Genomic DNA, 22113 nt, shown 5'->3' with positions numbered 1-22113 from the left:
TAGTCGTAATGATGATGGTAGTGGTGGTGGGAGTAGTAATGATGATGGTGGTGGTAGTGGTGGGAGTAGTAGTAGTAGTAATGATGATGGTGGTGGTAGTAGCAGTAGTAATTATGATGGTGGTGGTAGTAGTGGTGGTAGTAGTAGTAGTAATTATGACGATGGTAGTGGTGGGAGTAGTAGTAGTAATTGATGGTAATAGTAGATATATCAGAGGTATAACTGATACTAGTGGTAATGGTAGTAGTAGTAGTAGTAGTAGAGATATAACTACTACTAATGTAAACTTTCACTGCTATGCGGATGACACACAGCTGTACATTTCAATGAAACATGGTGAAGCACCAAAATTGCCCTCGCTAGAAGCATGTGTTTCAGACATAAGGAAGTGGATGGCTGCAAACTTTCTACTATTAAACTCGGACAAAACAGAGATGCTTGTTCTAGGTCCCAAGAAACAAAGAGATCTTCTGTTGAATCTGACAATTAATCTTAATGGTTGTACAGTCGTCTCAAATAAAACTGTGAAGGACCTCGGCGTTACTCTGGACCCTGATCTCTCTTTTGAAGAACATATCAAGACCATTTCGAGGACAGCTTTTTTCCATCTACGTAACATTGCAAAAATCAGAAACTTTCTGTCCAAAAATGATGCAGAAAAATTAATCCATGCTTTTGTCACTTCTAGGTTAGACTACTGCAATGCTCTATTTTCCGGCTACCCGGATAAAGCACTAAATAAACTTCAGTTAGTGCTAAATACGGCTGCTAGAATCCTGACTAGAACCAAAAAATTTGATCATATTACTCCAGTGCTAGCCTCTCTACACTGGCTTCCTGTCAAAGCAAGGGCTGATTTCAAGGTTTTACTGCTAACCTACAAAGCATTACATGGGCTTGCTCCTACCTACCTCTCTGATTTGGTCCTGCCGTACATACCTATACGTACGCTACGGTCACAAGACGCAGGCCTCCTAATTGTCCCTAGAATTTCTAAGCAAACAGCTGGAGGCAGGGCTTTCTCCTATAGAGCTCCATTTTTATGGAACGGTCTGCCTACCCATGTCAGAGACGCAAACTCGGTCTCAACCTTTAAGTCTTTACTGAAGACTCATCTCTTCAGTGGGTCATATGATTGAGTGTAGTCTGGCCCAGGAGTGGGAAGGTGAACGGAAAGGCTCTGGAGCAACGAACCGCCCTTGCTGTCTCTGCCTGGCCGGTTCCCCTTTTCCACTGGGATTCTCTGCCTCTAACCCTGTTACGGGGCTGAGTCACTGGCTTGCTGGGGCTCTCTCGTGCCGTCCCTGGGGGGATGCGTCACCTGGGTGGGTTGATTCACTGTTGTGGTCGGCCTGTCTGGGTTCCCCCCACCCCTTGGGTTGTACCGTGTCGGAGATCTTTGTGGGCTATACTCGGCCTTGTCTCAGGATGGTAAGTTGGTGGTTGAAGATTTCCCTCTAGTGGTGTGGGGGCTGTGCTTTGGCAAAGTGGGTGGGGTTATTTCCTTCCTGTTTGGCCCTGTCCGGGGTGTCCTCGGATGGGGCCACAGTGTCTCCTGACCCCTCCTGTCTCAGCCTCCAGTATTTATGCTGCAGTAGTTTATGTGTCGGGGGCTAGGGTCAGTTTGTTTATCTGGAGTACTTCTCCTGTCCTATTCGGTGTCCTGTGTAAATCTAAGTGTGCGTTCTCTAATTCTCTCCTTCTCTCTTTCTTTCTCTCTCTCGGAGGACCTGAGCCCTAGAACCATGCCCCAGGACTACCTGACATGATGACTCCTTGCTGTCCCCAGTCCACCTGGCCATGCTGCTGCTCCAGTTTCAACTGGCCTGGGCCCTAGGACCATGTCCCAGGACTACCTGACATGAGGACTCCTTGCTGTCCCCAGTCCACCTGGCCATGCTCCTGCTCCAGTTTCAACTGTTCTGCCTTACTATTATTCAACCATGCTGGTCATTTATGAACATTTGAACATCTTGGCCACGTTCTGTTATAATCTCCACCTGGCACAGCCAGAAGAGGACTGGCCACCCCACATATGCTCTCTCTAATTCTCTCTTTCTTTCTCTCTCTCGGAGGACCTGAGCCCTAGGACCGTGCCCCAGGACTACCTGACATGATGGCTCCTTGCTGTCCCCAGTCCATCTGACTGTGCTGCTGCTCCAGTTTCAACTGTTCTGCCTTATTATTATTTGACCATGCTGGTCATTTATGAACATTTGAACATCTTGGTCATGTTCTGTTATAATCTCTACCCGGCACAGCCAGAAGAGGACTGGCCACCCCACATAGCCCGGTTCCTCTCTAGGTTTCTTCCTAGGTTTTGGCCTTTCTAGGGAGTTTTTCCTAGCCACCGTGCTTTTACACCTGCATTGTTTGCTGTTTGGGGTTTTAGGCTGGGTTTCTGTACAGCACTTTGAGATATCAGCTGATGTACGAAGGGCTATATAAATACATTTGATTTGATTTGATTGAACTGATACTAGTGGTAATGGTAGTAGTAGTAGTAGTAGTAGAGATATAAATGATACTAGTGGTAATGGTAGTAGTAGTAGAGATATAAATGATACTAGTGGTAATGGTAGTAGTAGAGATATAAATGATACTAGTGGTAATGGTAGTAGTAGAGATATAAATGTTACTAGTGGTAATGGTAGTAGTAGTAGTAGAGGTATAAATGATACTAGTGGTAATGGTAGTAGTAGTAGTAGAGGTATAAATGATACTAGTGGTAATGGTAGTAGAGATATAAATGCTACTAGTGGTAATGGTAGTAGTAGAGATATAAATGATACTAGTGGTAATGGTAGTAGTAGTAGAGATATAAATGATACTAGTGGTAATGGTAGTAGTAGTAGAGATATAAATGATACTAATGGTAATGGTAGTAGTAGTAGAGATATAAATGATACTAATGGTAATGGTAGTAGTAGTAGAGATATAAATGATACTAGTGGTAATGGTAGTAGTAGAGATATAAATGATACTAATGGTAATGGTAGTAGTAGTAGAGATATAAATGATACTAGTGGTAATGGTAGTAGTAGAGATATAAATGATACTAGTGGTAATGGTAGTAGTAGAGATATAAATGATACTAGTGGTAATGGTAGTAGAGATATAAATGATACTAGTGGTAATGGTAGTAGAGATATAAATGATACTAGTGGTAATGGTAGTAGAGATATAAATGATACTAGTGGTAATGGTAGTAGAGATATAAATGATACTAGTGGTAATGGTAGTAGTAGAGATATAAATGATACTAGTGGTAATGGTAGTAGTAGAGATATAAATGATACTAGTGGTAATAGTAGTAGTAGAGATATAAATGATACTAGTGGTAATGGTAGTAGAGATATTAGAGGTAGTAATGTTATTAGTGGTAATGGTAGTAGAGATATAAATGATACTAGTGGTAATGGTAGTAGTAGTAGTAGTAATAGAGATATAAATGCTACTAGTGGTAATGGTAGTAGTAGAGATAAATGCTACTAGTAGTAGTAGTAGTAGAGATATAAATGCTACTAGTGGTAATGGTAGTAGTAGTAGAGATATAAATGCTACTAGTGGTAATGGTAGTAGTAGTAGAGATATAAATGCTACTAGTGGTAATGGTAGTAGTAGTAGTAGAGATATAAATGCTACTAGTGGTAATGGTAGTAGTAGTAGTAGAGGTATAAATGATACTAGTGGTAATGGTAGTAGAGATATAAATGCTACTAGTGGTAATGGTAGTAGTAGAGATATAAATGATACTAGTGGTAATGGTAGTAGTAGAGATATAAATGATACTAGTGGTAATGGTAGTAGTAGTAGAGATATAAATGATACTAGTGGTAATGGTAGTAGTAGAGATATAAATGATACTAGTGGTAATGGTAGTAGTAGAGATATAAATGATACTAGTGGTAATGGTAGTAGTAGTAGAGATATAAATGATACTAATGGTAATGGTAGTAGTAGTAGAGATATAAATGATACTAGTGGTAATGGTAGTAGTAGAGATATAAATGATACTAATGGTAATGGTAGTAGTAGTAGAGATATAAATGATACTAGTGGTAATGGTAGTAGTAGAGATATAAATGATACTAGTGGTAATGGTAGTAGTAGAGATATAAATGATACTAGTGGTAATGGTAGTAGAGATATAAATGATACTAGTGGTAATGGTAGTAGAGATATAAATGATACTAGTGGTAATGGTAGTAGAGATATAAATGATACTAGTGGTAATGGTAGTAGAGATATAAATGATACTAGTGGTAATGGTAGTAGTAGAGATATAAATGATACTAGTGGTAATGGTAGTAGTAGAGATATAAATGATACTAGTGGTAATAGTAGTAGTAGAGATATAAATGATACTAGTGGTAATGGTAGTAGAGATATTAGAGGTAGTAATGTTATTAGTGGTAATGGTAGTAGAGATATAAATGATACTAGTGGTAATGGTAGTAGTAGTAGTAGTAATAGAGATATAAATGCTACTAGTGGTAATGGTAGTAGTAGAGATAAATGCTACTAGTAGTAGTAGTAGTAGAGATATAAATGCTACTAGTGGTAATGGTAGTAGTAGTAGAGATATAAATGCTACTAGTGGTAATGGTAGTAGTAGTAGAGATATAAATGCTACTAGTGGTAATGGTAGTAGTAGTAGTAGAGATATAAATGCTACTAGTGGTAATGGTAGTAGTAGTAGTAGAGGTATAAATGATACTAGTGGTAATGGTAGTAGAGATATAAATGCTACTAGTGGTAATGGTAGTAGTAGAGATATAAATGATACTAGTGGTAATGGTAGTAGTAGAGATATAAATGATACTAGTGGTAATGGTAGTAGTAGTAGAGATATAAATGATACTAGTGGTAATGGTAGTAGTAGAGATATAAATGATACTAGTGGTAATGGTAGTAGTAGAGATATAAATGATACTAGTGGTAATGGTAGTAGTAGTAGAGATATAAATGATACTAGTGGTAATGGTAGTAGTAGAGATATAAATGATACTAGTGGTAATGGTAGTAGTAGAGATATAAATGATACTAGTGGTAATGGTAGTAGTAGTAGAGATATAAATGATACTAGTGGTAATGGTAGTAGTAGAGATATAAATGTTACTAGTGGTAATGGTAGTAGTAGTAGTAGAGGTATAAATGATACTAGTGGTAATGGTAGTAGTAGTAGAGATATAAATGATACTAGTGGTAATGGTAGTAGTAGAGATATAAATGTTACTAGTGGTAATGGTAGTAGTAGTAGTAGAGGTATAAATGATACTAGTGGTAATGGTAGTAGTAGTAGTAGAGGTATAAATGATACTAGTGGTAATGGTAGTAGTAGTAGTAGAGGTATAAATGATACTAGTGGTAATGGTAGTAGTAGTAGAGATATAAATGATACTAGTGGTAATGGTAGTAGTAGAGATATAAATGTTACTAGTGGTAATGGTAGTAGTAGAGATATAAATGATACTAGTGGTAATGGTAGTAGTAGAGATATAAATGATACTAGTGGTAATAGTAGTAGTAGAGATATAAATGATACTAGTGGTAATGGTAGTAGAGATATTAGAGGTAGTAATGTTATTAGTGGTAATGGTAGTAGAGATATAAATGATACTAGTGGTAATGGTAGTAGTAGTAGTAGTAATAGAGATATAAATGCTACTAGTGGTAATGGTAGTAGTAGAGATAAATGCTACTAGTAGTAGTAGTAGTAGAGATATAAATGCTACTAGTGGTAATGGTAGTAGTAGTAGAGATATAAATGCTACTAGTGGTAATGGTAGTAGAGATATAAATGATACTAGTGGTAATGGTAGTAGTAGAGATATAAATGATACTAGTGGTAATGGTAGTAGTAGAGATATAAATGATACTAGTGGTAATAGTAGTAGTAGAGATATAAATGATACTAGTGGTAATGGTAGTAGAGATATTAGAGGTAGTAATGTTATTAGTGGTAATGGTAGTAGAGATATAAATGATACTAGTGGTAATGGTAGTAGTAGTAGTAGTAATAGAGATATAAATGCTACTAGTGGTAATGGTAGTAGTAGAGATAAATGCTACTAGTAGTAGTAGTAGTAGAGATATAAATGCTACTAGTGGTAATGGTAGTAGTAGTAGAGATATAAATGCTACTAGTGGTAATGGTAGTAGTAGTAGAGATATAAATGCTACTAGTGGTAATGGTAGTAGTAGTAGTAGAGATATAAATGCTACTAGTGGTAATGGTAGTAGTAGTAGTAGAGGTATAAATGATACTAGTGGTAATGGTAGTAGAGATATAAATGCTACTAGTGGTAATGGTAGTAGTAGAGATATAAATGATACTAGTGGTAATGGTAGTAGTAGAGATATAAATGATACTAGTGGTAATGGTAGTAGTAGTAGAGATATAAATGATACTAGTGGTAATGGTAGTAGTAGAGATATAAATGATACTAGTGGTAATGGTAGTAGTAGAGATATAAATGATACTAGTGGTAATGGTAGTAGTAGTAGAGATATAAATGATACTAGTGGTAATGGTAGTAGTAGAGATATAAATGATACTAGTGGTAATGGTAGTAGTAGAGATATAAATGATACTAGTGGTAATGGTAGTAGTAGTAGAGATATAAATGATACTAGTGGTAATGGTAGTAGTAGAGATATAAATGTTACTAGTGGTAATGGTAGTAGTAGTAGTAGAGGTATAAATGATACTAGTGGTAATGGTAGTAGTAGTAGAGATATAAATGATACTAGTGGTAATGGTAGTAGTAGAGATATAAATGTTACTAGTGGTAATGGTAGTAGTAGTAGTAGAGGTATAAATGATACTAGTGGTAATGGTAGTAGTAGTAGTAGAGGTATAAATGATACTAGTGGTAATGGTAGTAGTAGTAGTAGAGGTATAAATGATACTAGTGGTAATGGTAGTAGTAGTAGAGATATAAATGATACTAGTGGTAATGGTAGTAGTAGAGATATAAATGTTACTAGTGGTAATGGTAGTAGTAGAGATATAAATGATACTAGTGGTAATGGTAGTAGTAGAGATATAAATGATACTAGTGGTAATAGTAGTAGTAGAGATATAAATGATACTAGTGGTAATGGTAGTAGAGATATTAGAGGTAGTAATGTTATTAGTGGTAATGGTAGTAGAGATATAAATGATACTAGTGGTAATGGTAGTAGTAGTAGTAGTAGTAGTAGTAATAGAGATATAAATGCTACTAGTGGTAATGGTAGTAGTAGAGATATAAATGCTACTAGTAGTAGTAGTAGTAGAGATATAAATGCTACTAGTGGTAATAGTAGTAGTAGTAGAGATATAAATGCTACTAGTGGTAATGGTAGTAGTAGAGATATAAATGCTACTAGTGGTAATGGTAGTAGTAGAGATATAAATGCTACTAGTGGTAATGGTAGTTTAGAGATATAAATGCTACTAGTAGTAGTAGTAGAGATATAAATGCTACTACTAGTAGTAGTAGAGATACTAGTGGTAATGGTAGTAGTAGAGATATAAATGATACTAGTGGTAATGGTAGTAGTAGAGATATAAATGATACTAGTGGTAATGGTAGTAGTAGTAGAGATATAAATGATACTAGTGGTAATGGTAGTAGTAGTAGAGATATAAATGATACTAGTGGTAATGGTAGTAGTAGAGATATAAATGATACTAGTGGTAATGGTAGTAGTAGAGATATAAATGATACTAGTGGTAATGGTAGTAGTAGAGATATAAATGATACTAGTGGTAATGGTAGTAGTAGTAGAGATATAAATGATACTAGTGGTAATGGTAGTAGTAGTAGAGATATAAATGATACTAGTGGTAATGGTAGTAGTAGAGATATAAATGTTACTAGTGGTAATGGTAGTAGTAGTAGAGATATAAATGATACTAATGGTAATGGTAGTAGTAGTAGAGATATAAATGATACTAGTGGTAATGGTAGTAGAGATATAAATGATACTAGTGGTAATGGTAGTAGAGATATAAATGATACTAATGGTAATGGTAGTAGTAGTAGAGATATAAATGATACTAGTGGTAATGGTAGTAGTAGTAGAGATATAAATGATACTAATGGTAATGGTAGTAGTAGTAGAGATATAAATGATACTAGTGGTAATGGTAGTAGAGATATAAATGATACTAGTGGTAATGGTAGTAGAGATATAAATGATACTAGTGGTAATGGTAGTAGAGATATAAATGATACTAGTGGTAGTGGTAGTAGAGATATAAATGCTACTAGTGGTAATGGTAGTAGTAGAGATATAAATGATACTAGTGGTAATGGTAGTAGTAGAGATATAAATGCTACTACTAGTAGTAGTAGAGATATAAATGCTACTACTAGTAGTAGTAGAGATATAAATGCTACTAGTAGTAGTAGTAGAGATATAAATGCTACTAGTAGTAGTAGTAGAGGTATAAATGATACTAGTGGTAATGGTAGTAGAGATATAAATGCTACTAGTGGTAATGGTAGTAGTAGAGATATATATTATTATATTATTAGAGATATAAATGATACTAGTGGTAATGGTAGTAGTAGTAGAGATATAAATGATACTAGTGGTAATGGTAGTAGTAGTAGAGATATAAATGATACTAGTGGTAATGGTAGTAGTAGTAGAGATATAAATGATACTAGTGGTAATGGTAGTAGTAGTAGAGATATAAATGATACTAATGGTAATGGTAGTAGTAGTAGAGATATAAATGATACTAGTGGTAATGGTAGTAGTAGAGATATAAATGATACTAGTGGTAATGGTAGTATAGATATTAGAGGTAGTAATGCTACTAGTGGTAATGGTAGTAGTAGAGATATATATTATTATATTATTAGAGATATAAATGATACTAGTGGTAATGGTAGTAGTAGTAGAGATATAAATGATACTAGTGGTAATGGTAGTAGTAGATATATAAATGATACTAGTGGTAATGGTAGTAGTAGTAGAGATATAAATGATACTAGTGGTAATGGTAGTAGTAGTAGAGATATAAATGATACTAGTGGTAATGGTAGTAGAGATATAAATGATACTAGTGGTAATGGTAGTAGTAGAGGTATAAATGATACTAGTGGTAATGGTAGTAGTAGAGATATAAATGCTACTAGTGGTAATGATAGTAGTAGTAGTAGAGATATAAATGCTACTAGTGGTAATGGTAGTAGTAGTAGAGATATAAATGATACTAATGGTAATGGTAGTAGTAGAGATATAAATGCTACTAGTGGTAATGGTAGTAGTAGTAGAGATATAAATGATACTAATGGTAATGGTAGTAGTAGAGATATAAATGCTACTACTAGTAGTAGTAGAGATATAAATGATACTAGTGGTAGTAGTAGTAGTAGAGATATAAATGATACTAGTGGTAATGGTAGTAGTAGTAGAGATATAAATGATACTAGTGGTAATGGTAGTAGTAGATATATAAATGATACTAGTGGTAATGGTAGTAGAGATATTAGAGATATAAATGATACTAGTGGTAATAGTAGTAGTAGAGATATAAATGATACTAGTGGTAATGGTAGTAGTAGAGATATAAATGATACTAGTGGTAATGGTAGTAGTAGTAGAGATATAAATGATACTAGTGGTAATAGTAGTAGTAGTAGAGATATAAATGATACTAGTGGTAATAGTAGTAGTAGAGATATAAATGATACTAGTGGTAATGGTAGTAGAGATATTAGAGGTAGTAATGTTATTAGTGGTAATGGTAGTAGAGATATAAATGATACTAGTGGTAATGGTAGTAGTAGTAGAGATATAAATGATACTAGTGGTAATAGTAGTAGTAGAGATATAAATGATACTAGTGGTAATGGTAGTATAGATATTAGAGGTAGTAATGTTATTAGTGGTAATGGTAGTAGAGATATAAATGCTACTAGTGGTAATGGTAGTAGTAGTAGTAGTAGTAGTAGTAGAGATATAAATGCTACTAGTGGTAATGGTAGTAGTAGTAGTAGTAGTAGAGATATAAATGCTACTAGTAGTAGTAGTAGTAGAGATATAAATGCTACTAGTGGTAATGGTAGTAGTAGAGATATAAATGCTACTAGTGGTAATGGTAGTAGTAGAGATATAAATGCTACTAGTGGTAATGGTAGTAGTAGAGATATAAATGATACTAGTGGTAATGGTAGTAGTAGAGATATAAATGATACTAGTGGTAATGGTAGTAGTAGAGATATAAATGATACTAGTGGTAATGGTAGTAGAGATATTAGAGGTAGTAATGTTATTAGTGGTAATGGTAGTAGAGATATAAATGATACTAGTGGTAATGGTAGTAGTAGTAGAGATATAAATGATACTAGTGGTAATAGTAGTAGTAGAGATATAAATGATACTAGTGGTAATGGTAGTATAGATATTAGAGGTAGTAATGTTATTAGTGGTAATGGTAGTAGAGATATAAATGCTACTAGTGGTAATGGTAGTAGTAGTAGAGATATAAATGCTACTAGTGGTAATGGTAGTAGTAGTAGTAGTAGTAGAGATATAAATGCTACTAGTAGTAGTAGTAGTAGAGATATAAATGCTACTACTAGTAGTAGTAGTAGTAGAGATATAAATGCTACTAGTGGTAATGGTAGTAGTAGTAGTAGTAGTAGTAGTAGAGATATAAATGCTACTAGTGGTAATGGTAGTAGTAGTAGTAGTAGTAGTAGTAGAGATATAAATGCTACTAGTAGTAGTAGTAGTAGAGATATAAATGCTACTACTAGTAGTAGTAGTAGTAGAGATATAAATGCTACTAGTGGTAATGGTAGTAGTAGTAGAGATATAAATGCTACTAGTGGTAATGGTAGTAGTAGTAGAGATATAAATGCTACTAGTAGTAGTAGTAGTAGTAGAGATATAAATGCTACTAGTGGTAATGGTAGTAGTAGAGATATAAATGATACTAGTGGTAATGGTAGTAGTAGAGATATATATTATTATATTATTAGAGATATAAATGATACTAGTGGTAATGGTAGTAGTAGTAGAGATATAAATGATACTAGTGGTAATGGTAGTAGTAGTAGAGATATAAATGATACTAGTGGTAATGGTAGTAGTAGTAGAGATATAAATGATACTAGTGGTAATGGTAGTAGAGATATAAATGATACTAGTGGTAATGGTAGTAGTAGAGGTATAAATGATACTAGTGGTAATGGTAGTAGTAGAGATATAAATGCTACTAGTGGTAATGATAGTAGTAGTAGTAGAGATATAAATGCTACTAGTGGTAATGGTAGTAGTAGTAGAGATATAAATGATACTAATGGTAATGGTAGTAGTAGTAGAGATATAAATGATACTAATGGTAATGGTAGTAGTAGAGATATAAATGCTACTACTAGTAGTAGTAGAGATATAAATGATACTAGTGGTAATAGTAGTAGTAGAGATATAAATGATACTAGTGGTAATGGTAGTAGTAGAGATATAAATGATACTAGTGGTAATGGTAGTAGTAGTAGAGATATAAATGATACTAGTGGTAATAGTAGTAGTAGTAGAGATATAAATGATACTAGTGGTAATAGTAGTAGTAGAGATATAAATGATACTAGTGGTAATGGTAGTAGAGATATTAGAGGTAGTAATGTTATTAGTGGTAATGGTAGTAGAGATATAAATGATACTAGTGGTAATGGTAGTAGTAGTAGAGATATAAATGATACTAGTGGTAATAGTAGTAGTAGAGATATAAATGATACTAGTGGTAATGGTAGTATAGATATTAGAGGTAGTAATGTTATTAGTGGTAATGGTAGTAGAGATATAAATGCTACTAGTGGTAATGGTAGTAGTAGTAGTAGTAGTAGTAGTAGAGATATAAATGCTACTAGTAGTAGTAGTAGAGATATAAATGCTACTAGTGGTAATGGTAGTAGTAGAGATATAAATGCTACTAGTAGTAGTAGTAGTAGTAGAGATATAAATGCTACTAGTAGTAGTAGTAGAGATATAAATGCTACTAGTAGTAGTAGTAGTAGTAGAGATATAAATGCTACTAGTAGTAGTAGTAGAGATATAAATGCTACTAGTAGTAGTAGTAGAGATATAAATGCTACTAGTGGTAATGGTAGTAGTAGAGATATAAATGATACTAGTGGTAATAGTAGTAGTAGAGATATAAATGCTACTAGTGGTAATGGTAGTAGTAGAGATATAAATGATACTAGTGGTAATAGTAGTAGTAGAGATATAAATGATACTAGTGGTAATGGTAGTAGAGATATTAGAGGTATAAATACTACTAGTGGTAATGGTAGTAGTAGTAGTAGTAGAGAGATAAATTATACTAGTGGTAGTGGTAGTAGTAGAGATATAAATGATTCTAGTGGTAATGGTAGTAGAGATGTTAGAGGTAGTAATGCTACTAGTGGTAATGGTAGAGATGTTAGAGGTAGTAATGCTACTAGTGGTAATGGTAGTAGAGATATAAATGATACTAGTGGTAATGGTAGTAGTAGTAGAGATATAAATGCTACTAGTGGTAATGGTAGTAGTAGAAATATAAATGCTACTAGTGGTAATGGTAGTAGTAGTAGTAGAGATATAAATGATACTAGTGGTAATGTTGGTAGTAGAGATATTAGAGGTATAAATGATACTAGTGGTAATGGTAGTATTAGTGCTAATAATAGTGGTGGTAGCATTCATGTGTAGTAATAATAGTAGTAGTTCATATTATTTAGTAGATTATCCTATTACTCTTCACTGTTACTATTTGATTGTTATTTAAAATTATTTTAAATCACTTTTAAATTATTATAATTCATTATTTTATTAAAATGTCAAATCAAATCAAATTTTATTAGTCACATGCGCCGACTACAACAGGTACAGACCTTACAGTGAAATGCTTACTTACGAGCCCCAAACCAACAATGAAGTTAAAAGAAAATAAGGATAAGAATAACAGATAAATGTAACAAGTAATTAAATGCGGTAGCAGAGAGAACAGTCTATGACTAGGGTGGCTAGAGTCTGACAATTTTTAGGGCCTTCCTCTGACACCACCTGGTATAGAGGTCCTGGATGGCAGGAAGCTTGGCCCCAGTAATGTACTGGGCTGTTCGCACTACCCTTTGTAGTGCCTTGCGGTCAGAGGCCGAGCAGTTGCCATACCAGGCTGTGATGCAACCAGTCAGGACGCTCTCGATGGTGCAGCTGTAGAACCTTTTGAGGACCTGAGGATCCATGCCAAATCTTTTCAGTCTCCTGGGGGGGAATAGGTTTTGTCGTGCCCTCTTCACAACCGTCTTGGTGTGCCAAGGAACTTGAAGCTCTCAACCTGCTCCACTGCAGCCCCGTCGATGAGAATGGGGGTGTGCTCGGTCCTCTTTTTCCTGTAGTCCACAATCATCTCCTTTGTTTTGATCACGTTGAGAGAGAGGTTGTTGTCCTTGCATCACACGGCCAGGTCTCTGACCTCCTCCCTTTCGTCGTTGATCAGGCGACACTGTTGTGTCGTCAGCAAATTTAATTATGGTGTTGGAGTCGTGCCTGGCTGTGCAGTCATGAGTGAACAGGGAGTACAGGAGGAGACTGAGCACGCACCCCTGAGGGGCCCCTGTGTTGAGGATCAGCGTGGCGGATGTGTTGTTACCTACCCTTCCCACCTGGGGTTGGCCTATCACGAAGTCCAGGATCCAGTTGCAGAGGGAGGTGTTTCGTCCCAGGGTCCTTAGCTTAGTGATGAGCTTTGAGGGCACTATGGTGTTGAAAGCTGAGCTGTAGTCAATGAATAGCAATCTCATATAGGTGTTCCTTTTGTCCAGGGGGGAAAGGGCAGTGTGGAGTGCAATAGAGATTGCATCACCTGTGGATCTGTTGGGGCGGTATGCAAATGGGAGTGGGTCTAGGGTTTCTGGGATGAGGGCCTTTCAAAGCACTTCATGGCTACAGATGTGAGCGTTATGGGTCGGTAGTCATTTAGGCAGGTTACCTTAGTGTTCTTTGGCACAGGGACTATGGTGATCTGCTTAAAACATGTTGTTATTACAGACTCGGACAGGGAGAGGTTGAAAATGTCAGTGAAGACACTTGCCAGTTGGTCAGCGCATGCTCCGAGTACACGTCCTGGTAATCCGTCTGGCCCTGCGGCCTTGTGACTGTTGACCTGTTTAAAAGGTCTTACTCACATCGGCTGCGGAGAGTGTGATGTATGTATATTGTATACATTGTTGCTCATGGCAATAAAGCAGTTTGAATTAGAGAGAGCGAGAGAAAAAAGAAAGAGAGAGAGAGAGACAGAGCCTAGAGGTGGTGAGAAGAGGAGATCAGGAAAGAGAAAAATAGAAATAGATAATGATGGAGTACAGAATTAGAGACGAAAGAGAGAAGAGAGAGAGAAGGAGAGAGCGAGAGAAAAAAGAAAGAGAGAGAGAGAGAAGGAGAGAAGAGAGAGAGAAAGAGAGAGCGAGAGAAAAAAGAAAGAGAGAGAGAAGAGAGAGAGAGAGAGAAAGAGAGAGAGAGAGAGACAGAGCCTAGAGGTGGTGAGAAGCAGGTCAGTTTTAATCCTCCGGTCTGTTCCGACTCAGCCTTGGCCACAGGACCATGAACACGTCTTTGTTTGAACGGACGGCAGGAAGAGTTTCAAATTTACAAGCCTGTTTTCGACTGCAATTAGTCATTACCTAACATTAGCTATTTTTCCAATAAACAATGTCATTAAGTGTCCTTTTTTCCTCAGTCCTTGGCCCAGTTTAGAGTGTCTGGAAGTGCAGCGGTAGAGTCTACAAAGGGATGGAACGGAAAACATGGGGATCCAGGGCTTTATGGAAGTAATTATAATTATAATTTAGGGAAACTTGTGCAACCTTTAACAGATTTGGTCTCCTTTTGTTTAGTCAGAGCTAGAGCACAAGAAGTGTGTACGGGAGAGGTCGATCCAGGCTAGGTTACGCAGACCTGTGTCTGCTCGCCAGGATTGGGTATGTTACTTTCTAAATGGAATCTGTTACGGTTACTAGTTTCCTGTCCAAAATTGATATCAGTAACGTAACTTTCAGATTACCCAAAATCAGTAACGTAATCGGATTACTTTCAGTTACTTTTCCCCTATTTACTTTCCTCTTTTAAGAGACATTAGAAGACGACAAAAAGGATTTTTACATTTACATTTAAGTCATTTAGCAGACGTTCTTATCCAGAGCGAATTACAAATTGGTGCATTCACCTTATGACATCCAGTGGAACAGCCACTTTACAATAGGATCCATCAAACACGTTTGGTGTGTCACCATAGAGGTCTCTGATTGGTGGTCATGACTTGGCGTGTCACCATAGAGGTCTCTGATTGGTGGTCATGACTTGGCGTGTCACCATAGAGGTCTCTGATTGGTGGTCATGACTTGGCGTGTCACCATAGAGGTCTCTGATTGGTGGTCATGACTTGGCGTGTTACCATAGAGGTCTCTGATTGGTGGTCATGACTTGGCGTGTCACCATAGAGGTCTCTGATTGGTGGTCATGACTTGGCGTGTCACCATAGAGGTCTCTGATTGGTGGTCAGACTCTCTCAGGTAAAACAAAAAACTCAGTAGTGAAGTGTGGGTAAAATCACCGGGGAAGCTTTCTCCAAAAGAAAAATTCATATTACAACCTGTTCTTTGATAAGCGAGTTGTTCGCTGTATAACCTGATAGCTCATAGGACTTGGAAAAAGAGGAGTCGTACACTCTAGGAGCTCAGATGCAATACTTGTATAACCAACGTTTCGACAGCCAAACTGTCTTCATATGCCTTGCCAATGTGATATATAGGCCTTAAGACGAGACAATAAGCAGAATAAATTCAACCACATCTTTGTTTGATCAAAAAAACAGAGAGTAACCTCTAGACACAGTTTAACTGATGATTATGAATGGCCTGGGGATAGGCTAGAAAGAGGAACTGCACTCTTCCTTCCCTTCTCACCCAAATCCAAACCTTAACACAGGCAGAGGTGTGAGCTGAATGATGACCTAATAGCCTGTCTCAGTGTCTGATGACTTTACAGGCTTTCACCCAGCATCTGTGATGTTCTGCCTAGACTATACATAACAGACCTCTCTCTCTCTCTCTGTCTCTCTCTCTCTCTCTCTCTCTCTCTCTGTCTCTGTCTCTGTCTCTGTCTCTGTCTCTGTCTCTGTCTCTGTCTCTCTCTCTGTCTCTCTCTCTGTCTCTCTCTCTGTCTCTCTCTCTGTCTCTCTCTCTCTCTCTCTCTCTCTCTCTCTCTCTCTCTCTCTCTCTCTCTCTCTCTCTCTCTCTCTCTGTCTCTCTCTCTCATAAACATCAGACTCTCTCTCTCTGAAATAAACATCAGACTCTCTCTCTCTGAAATAAACATCAGACTCTCTCTCTCTGAAATAAACATCAGATCTGTCCTTTAGAAGAGAGAGGAGCACACAGGGTGGCCAAGAACAGCGGAGCAGTTGATTCATCTGTATTCCTGCAGTGTTTTTCCTTGTATATGTTATTAATAATCCATAAGTCGATCCATCTGTATTCCATCAGCATTTGAAGTGTTTCTCTAACCAGCCCTAGGGACGTGGAAATAATGTCTCTGGAAGCCTGCTACTAAAATCCACCCCTTAGTTGATTTATATTACTGAATAGATGTCACCTTTCAAACATAATTTTATGTGAACTAGCCAGCAGGTATAGATTACGTTTAGGTTACCTTTGAAGTTGTATAATATGTATAAATAAACTTCAATCGAATGAACGATCGTTCTAAAGTCATTCCAAGCTCACCCTGCGGAAAGACACCACGTAGAAGGTGTCTCCACGGCGATGGATCTCGTCAAAGAAGTCGTTGTAGGTGCGGTGAGGAGCGAAATACACCTGCAGCTCATTACCTGGGCTCCTGTGGGGGGGGGGGGGGGGGGGGGGGACAAATACAATATATTACTTCAGTTACAGGCTCCGCTGTATACAACAAACACCAGAACGGATTCTGAACTCCTTTCCTCAGGGACATTTGCATGAATATGCAGTTGAGCTTTTGTTTTCACAGGAATCAAACATGTGCATTCTTGCAGTACAAGATGAATAACAGATTTAATACATTTTGACAGAGTTTTTCAAATCTACAGCCAAAACATCAGGAGAATGCACTACTACACACCAGCCTCTGTCTTAGTACCTCACGAGCCCTAGACACACGAGCCCTAGTCACACGAGCCCTAGACACACGAGCCCTAGACACACGAGCCCTAGTCACACGAGCCCTAGACACACGAGCCCTAGACACACGAGCCCTAGACACACGAGCCCTAGACACACGAGCCCTAGTCACACGAGCCCTAGTCACACGAGCCCTAGTCACACGAGCCCTAGACACACGAGCCCTAGACACACGAGCCCTAGACACACGAGCCCTAGTCACACGAGCCCTAGACACACGAGCCCTAGACACACGAGCCCTAGACACACGAGCCCTAGACACACGAGCCCTAGACACACGAGCCCTAGACACACGAGCCCTAGTCACACGAGCCCTAGTCACACGAGCCCTAGACACACGAGCCCTAGTCACACGAGCCCTAGTCACACGAGCCCTAGTCACACGAGCCCTAGTCACACGAGCCCTAGTCACACGAGCCCTAGACACACGAGCCCTAGACACACGAGCCCTAGACACACGAGCCCTAGACACACGAGCCCTAGTCACACGAGCCCTAGACACACGAGCCCTAGACACACGAGCCCTAGTCACACGAGCCCTAGTCACACGAGCCCTAGTCACACGAGCCCTAGTCACACGAGCCCTAGTCACACGAGCCCTAGTCACACGAGCCCTAGTCACACGAGCCCTAGACACACGAGCCCTAGACACACGAGCCCTAGTCACACGAGCCCTAGACACACGAGCCCTAGACACACGAGCCCTAGACACACGAGCCCTAGTCACACGAGCCCTAGACACACGAGCCCTAGTCACACGAGCCCTAGTCACACGAGCCCTAGACACATGAGCCCTAGTCACACGAGCCCTAGTCACACGAGCCCTAGACACACGAGCCCTAGTCACACGAGCCCTAGTCACTGATCACGTTTACACACTAATAGCCTGTTATTATTTGTGATACTTAATGTCATATCCCATTTACAATAACCCCAAAAAACAATGTCTCCCGGTCATGAGAAACCTGGATAATATGCCTGGGATATGCTGATCTTAGACGGGATACTCTGCCTGGGATATGCTGATCTTAGACGGGATACTCTGGCATGTAAACATGCTAGTATGTTTCTGCTAGTATGTTTCTGCTAGTATGTTTCTGCTAATATGTTTCTGCTAATATGTTTCTGCTAGTATGTTTCTGCTAGTATGTTTCTGCTAATAATTTCCGACATTTGGTAGGCCATATTACTATAATTTATGACATTTAGATACTCTGCCTGGGATATGCTGATCTTAGACGGGATACTCTGGCATGTAAACATGCTAGTATGTTTCTGCTAGTATGTTTCTGCTAGTATGTTTCTGCTAATATGTTTCTGCTAATATGTTTCTGCTAGTATGTTTCTGCTAGTATGTTTCTGCTAATAATTTCCGACATTTGGTAGGCCATATTACTATAATTTATGACATTTAGTAGGCCATATTATTATAATTTACGACATTTGGTAGGCCATATTAGTATAATTTACGACATTTGGTAGGCCATATAATTTATGACATTTAGTAGGCCATATAATTCATGACATTTAGTAGGCCATATAATTTATGACATTTAGTAGGCCATATAATTTATGACATTTAGTAGGCCATATTATTATAATTTACGACATTTGGTAGGCCATATAATTTACGACATTTAGTAGGCCATATAATTTACGACATTTGGTAGGCCATATAATTTACGACATTTGGTAGGCCATATAATTTACGACATTTGGTAGGCCATATAATTCATGACATTTGGTAGGCCATATAATTTATGACATTTAGTAGGCCATATAATTCACAACATTTGGTAGGCCATATTACTATAATTTACGACATTTAGTCGGCCATATTATTATAATTTACGACATTTAGTAGGCCATATTATTATAATTTACGACATTTGGTCGGCCATATTACTATAATTTACGACATTTGGTTGGCCATATAATTTATGACATTTAGTAGGCCATATTATTATAATTTACGACATTTGGTAGGCCATATTATTATAATTTACGACATTTGGTAGGCCATATTATTATAATTTACGACATTTGGTTGGCCATATAATTTATGACATTTAGTAGGCCATATTATTATAATTTACGACATTTGGTAGGCCATATTATTTATGACATTTAGTAGGCCATATTATTATAATTTACGACATTTGGTAGGCCATATTACTATAATTTACGACATTTGGTAGGCCATATTACTATTTATGACATTTAGTAGGCCATATTATTATAATTTACGACATTTGGTAGGCCATATTACTATAATTTACGACATTTGGTAGGCCATATTACTATAATTTACGACATAGGCCATTTGTTTGTCAACTATAGTTTGATACACGCAGCTTCTTTTCTATCATAACTTGTTGCCCCAGAAGACTAAATAAACTAGGGATCAGCTGAATTTTATTTTTTATTTTACCTTTATTTAACTAGGCAAGTCAGTTAAAAACAAATTCTTATTTTCAATGACGGCCTACCGGGGAACAGTGGGTTAACTGCCTTAACTGAATGTCTTACATAGATAGAATGAATGCATTAGTAATCTAGTTTACACCGGCAAAGTTGTCTGTTTCGTTTAGGGACCGGGGAGAAAATACAATACATTTCAAAACAGTGGAAAGATTGTTCCCAAAGCAAAATGTCCAAATGTCATCAGTTTGACCAGTTTTAAGGAAATGAAAAGCTGAGAAAACTTGGAAACATGTTTCTGATAAGACTTCAGTTTGTCTTGGGTACAAATTTTGTGGTTGAAATACTGTCTGCTTTCATAATAGTGTCAAATATAACAGTTATATGCAAAGCACGTGTGTTTTCTCAAGAGATGCTGAAAGAAAGAAATCGTATTTCTCCACTCCTGTTCCCGATACAAAAAAATGTTTAAAAAAAAATTGTATAATTTTACTGCAAGAAATGGATAATTCTGCATGAGTTAATACTATATTACATGTGAGAGGTTGTGGACCTACAATCAGTGAACATATTTCAGTTATTATTCCATTTAATCCTAATGAATTTAAATGAAGAATATTCTGTTTATTCATGGCAACAGGGATACTTGTGAGCGGGATATCAAAAAGGTGATAGCGTGATATGAGCTACTATCCGGGAAAACTGTGAGCATGTAAACGTGGTCCTTCTCTGCAGTCTGTATCCCACTTTAATGACAGACTGTCAGGGGTCAAGGTTAAATGTTTGGCAAGGCCTGCTACTATGCCCCAGAGTGTCTGGTTGGCCATCAACTTGATTTTCAAATGTGGGAAAGTCAAAAGCAGGAGGAAAATGTAGGACCAAAATAACATATGATTGCGAACAAAAACATTAGTCCTCTGGGGGCACAAATACAAAATGTCATATTTAGAATATTTACATTTTTCCATTTCATACTAAAAACAGAACTTGTACTGCAAGTGAATATGTCCGTTTTTCATGTTGTATGGTGTCCTGAAAAGTTGAACGCTATTTTATAAAATCGGATTTACAAATGGGAAAAGCTTTGCGAGGCCAAAAACTCAAACGTCCAATAAGGCAGATCTAAGAGTGTAAGTCAAAAAGCCATAGATACTCCCAGGCAGACTGACGCAGTAAAGACATATTATAGATACTCCCAGGCAGACTGACGCAGTAAAGACATATTATAGATACTCCCAGGCAGACTGACGCAGTAAAGACATATTATAGATACTCCCAGGCAGACTGACGCAGTAAAGACATATTATAGATACTCCCAGGCAGACTGACGCAGTAAAGACATCTGATAAGATACTCCCAGGCAGACTGACGCAGTAAAGACATCTGATAAGATACTCCCAGGCAGACTGACGCAGTAAAGACATCTGATAAGATACTCCCAGGCAGACTGACGCAGTAAAGACATCTTATAGATACTCCCAGGCAGACTGACGCAGTAAAGACATCTGATAAGATACTCCCAGGCAGACTGACGCAGTAAAGACAGATTATAGATACTCCCAGGCAGACTGACGCAGTAAAGACATCTTATAGATACTCCCAGGCAGACTGACGTAGTAAAGACATCTGATAAGATACTCCCAGGCAGACTGACGTAGTAAAGACATCTGATAGATACTCGCAGGCAGACTGACGCAGTAAAGACATCTGATAAGATACTCCCAGGCAGACTGATGTAGTAAAGACATCTGATAAGATACTCCCAGGCAGACTGATGTAGTAAAGACATCTTATAGATACTCCCAGGCAGACTGACAGTCTAAACACTGGAATAAGGTAAACATGACATGCATCTAGAAATCATATATATTTTGTATATATACACTCCTCCTCCACTCACTTCTCTGTGGAGTCAGTGTACTGGACTGTTAGGACCTGGGACACCTCAGCCTTCTTATCCTCTTTCTGTATGGAGAGAAAGAGACAGAGGAGAGACAGAGAGAAGGAGACAGAGGAGACCGAGAGAGAGGAGAGAGACAGAGTTAGTTAGTGGTTAGAACATTTTAATGAAGAAGTGAATACTACTGGAGATAAATTTGTTGGCTGTGTATGTTGGTACAGTATAGTATATGTCCAGGTGTGTATGTATGTTGGTACAGTATAGTATGTTGGTATAGTATAGTATGTTGGTACAGTATATGTCCAGGTGTGTATGTATGTTGGTACAGTATAGTATGTTGGTACAGTATATGTCCAGGTGTGTATGTATGTTGGTACAGTATAGTATGTTGGTACAGTATATGTCCAGGTGTGTATGTATGTTGGTACAGTATAGTATGTTGGTATAGTATAGTATGTTGGTACAGTATATGTCCAGGTGTGTATGTATGTTGGTACAGTATAGTATGTTGGTATAGTATAGTATGTTGGTACAGTATATGTCCAGGTGTGTATGTATGTTGGTACAGTATAGTATATGTCC

At 37.5% G+C, this 22113-nt stretch overlaps 1 protein-coding gene across 1 annotated transcript in view; it reads right to left on the bottom strand.

The window, feature by feature from the left end:
- atf6 (activating transcription factor 6) overlaps positions 1 to 22113 on the bottom strand; it is a 133868-nt gene that overhangs the window by 33651 nt on the left and 78104 nt on the right. The window contains exons 14-15 of the mRNA XM_046299824.1: positions 21532 to 21596; positions 16779 to 16890 (exon numbers count right to left, since the gene is read on the bottom strand). Coding sequence (XP_046155780.1) covers positions 16779 to 16890; positions 21532 to 21596 — 177 coding nt within the window. The remainder of the gene's footprint in view (positions 1 to 16778; positions 16891 to 21531; positions 21597 to 22113) is intronic.

This window comes from Oncorhynchus gorbuscha, linkage group LG15 (genome assembly GCF_021184085.1).
Source record: "Oncorhynchus gorbuscha isolate QuinsamMale2020 ecotype Even-year linkage group LG15, OgorEven_v1.0, whole genome shotgun sequence".
NCBI lineage: Eukaryota > Metazoa > Chordata > Actinopteri > Salmoniformes > Salmonidae > Oncorhynchus > Oncorhynchus gorbuscha.
The sequence above is the reverse complement of the archived record's forward strand: the minus strand, read 5'-3'. Positions and strand labels throughout refer to the sequence as shown.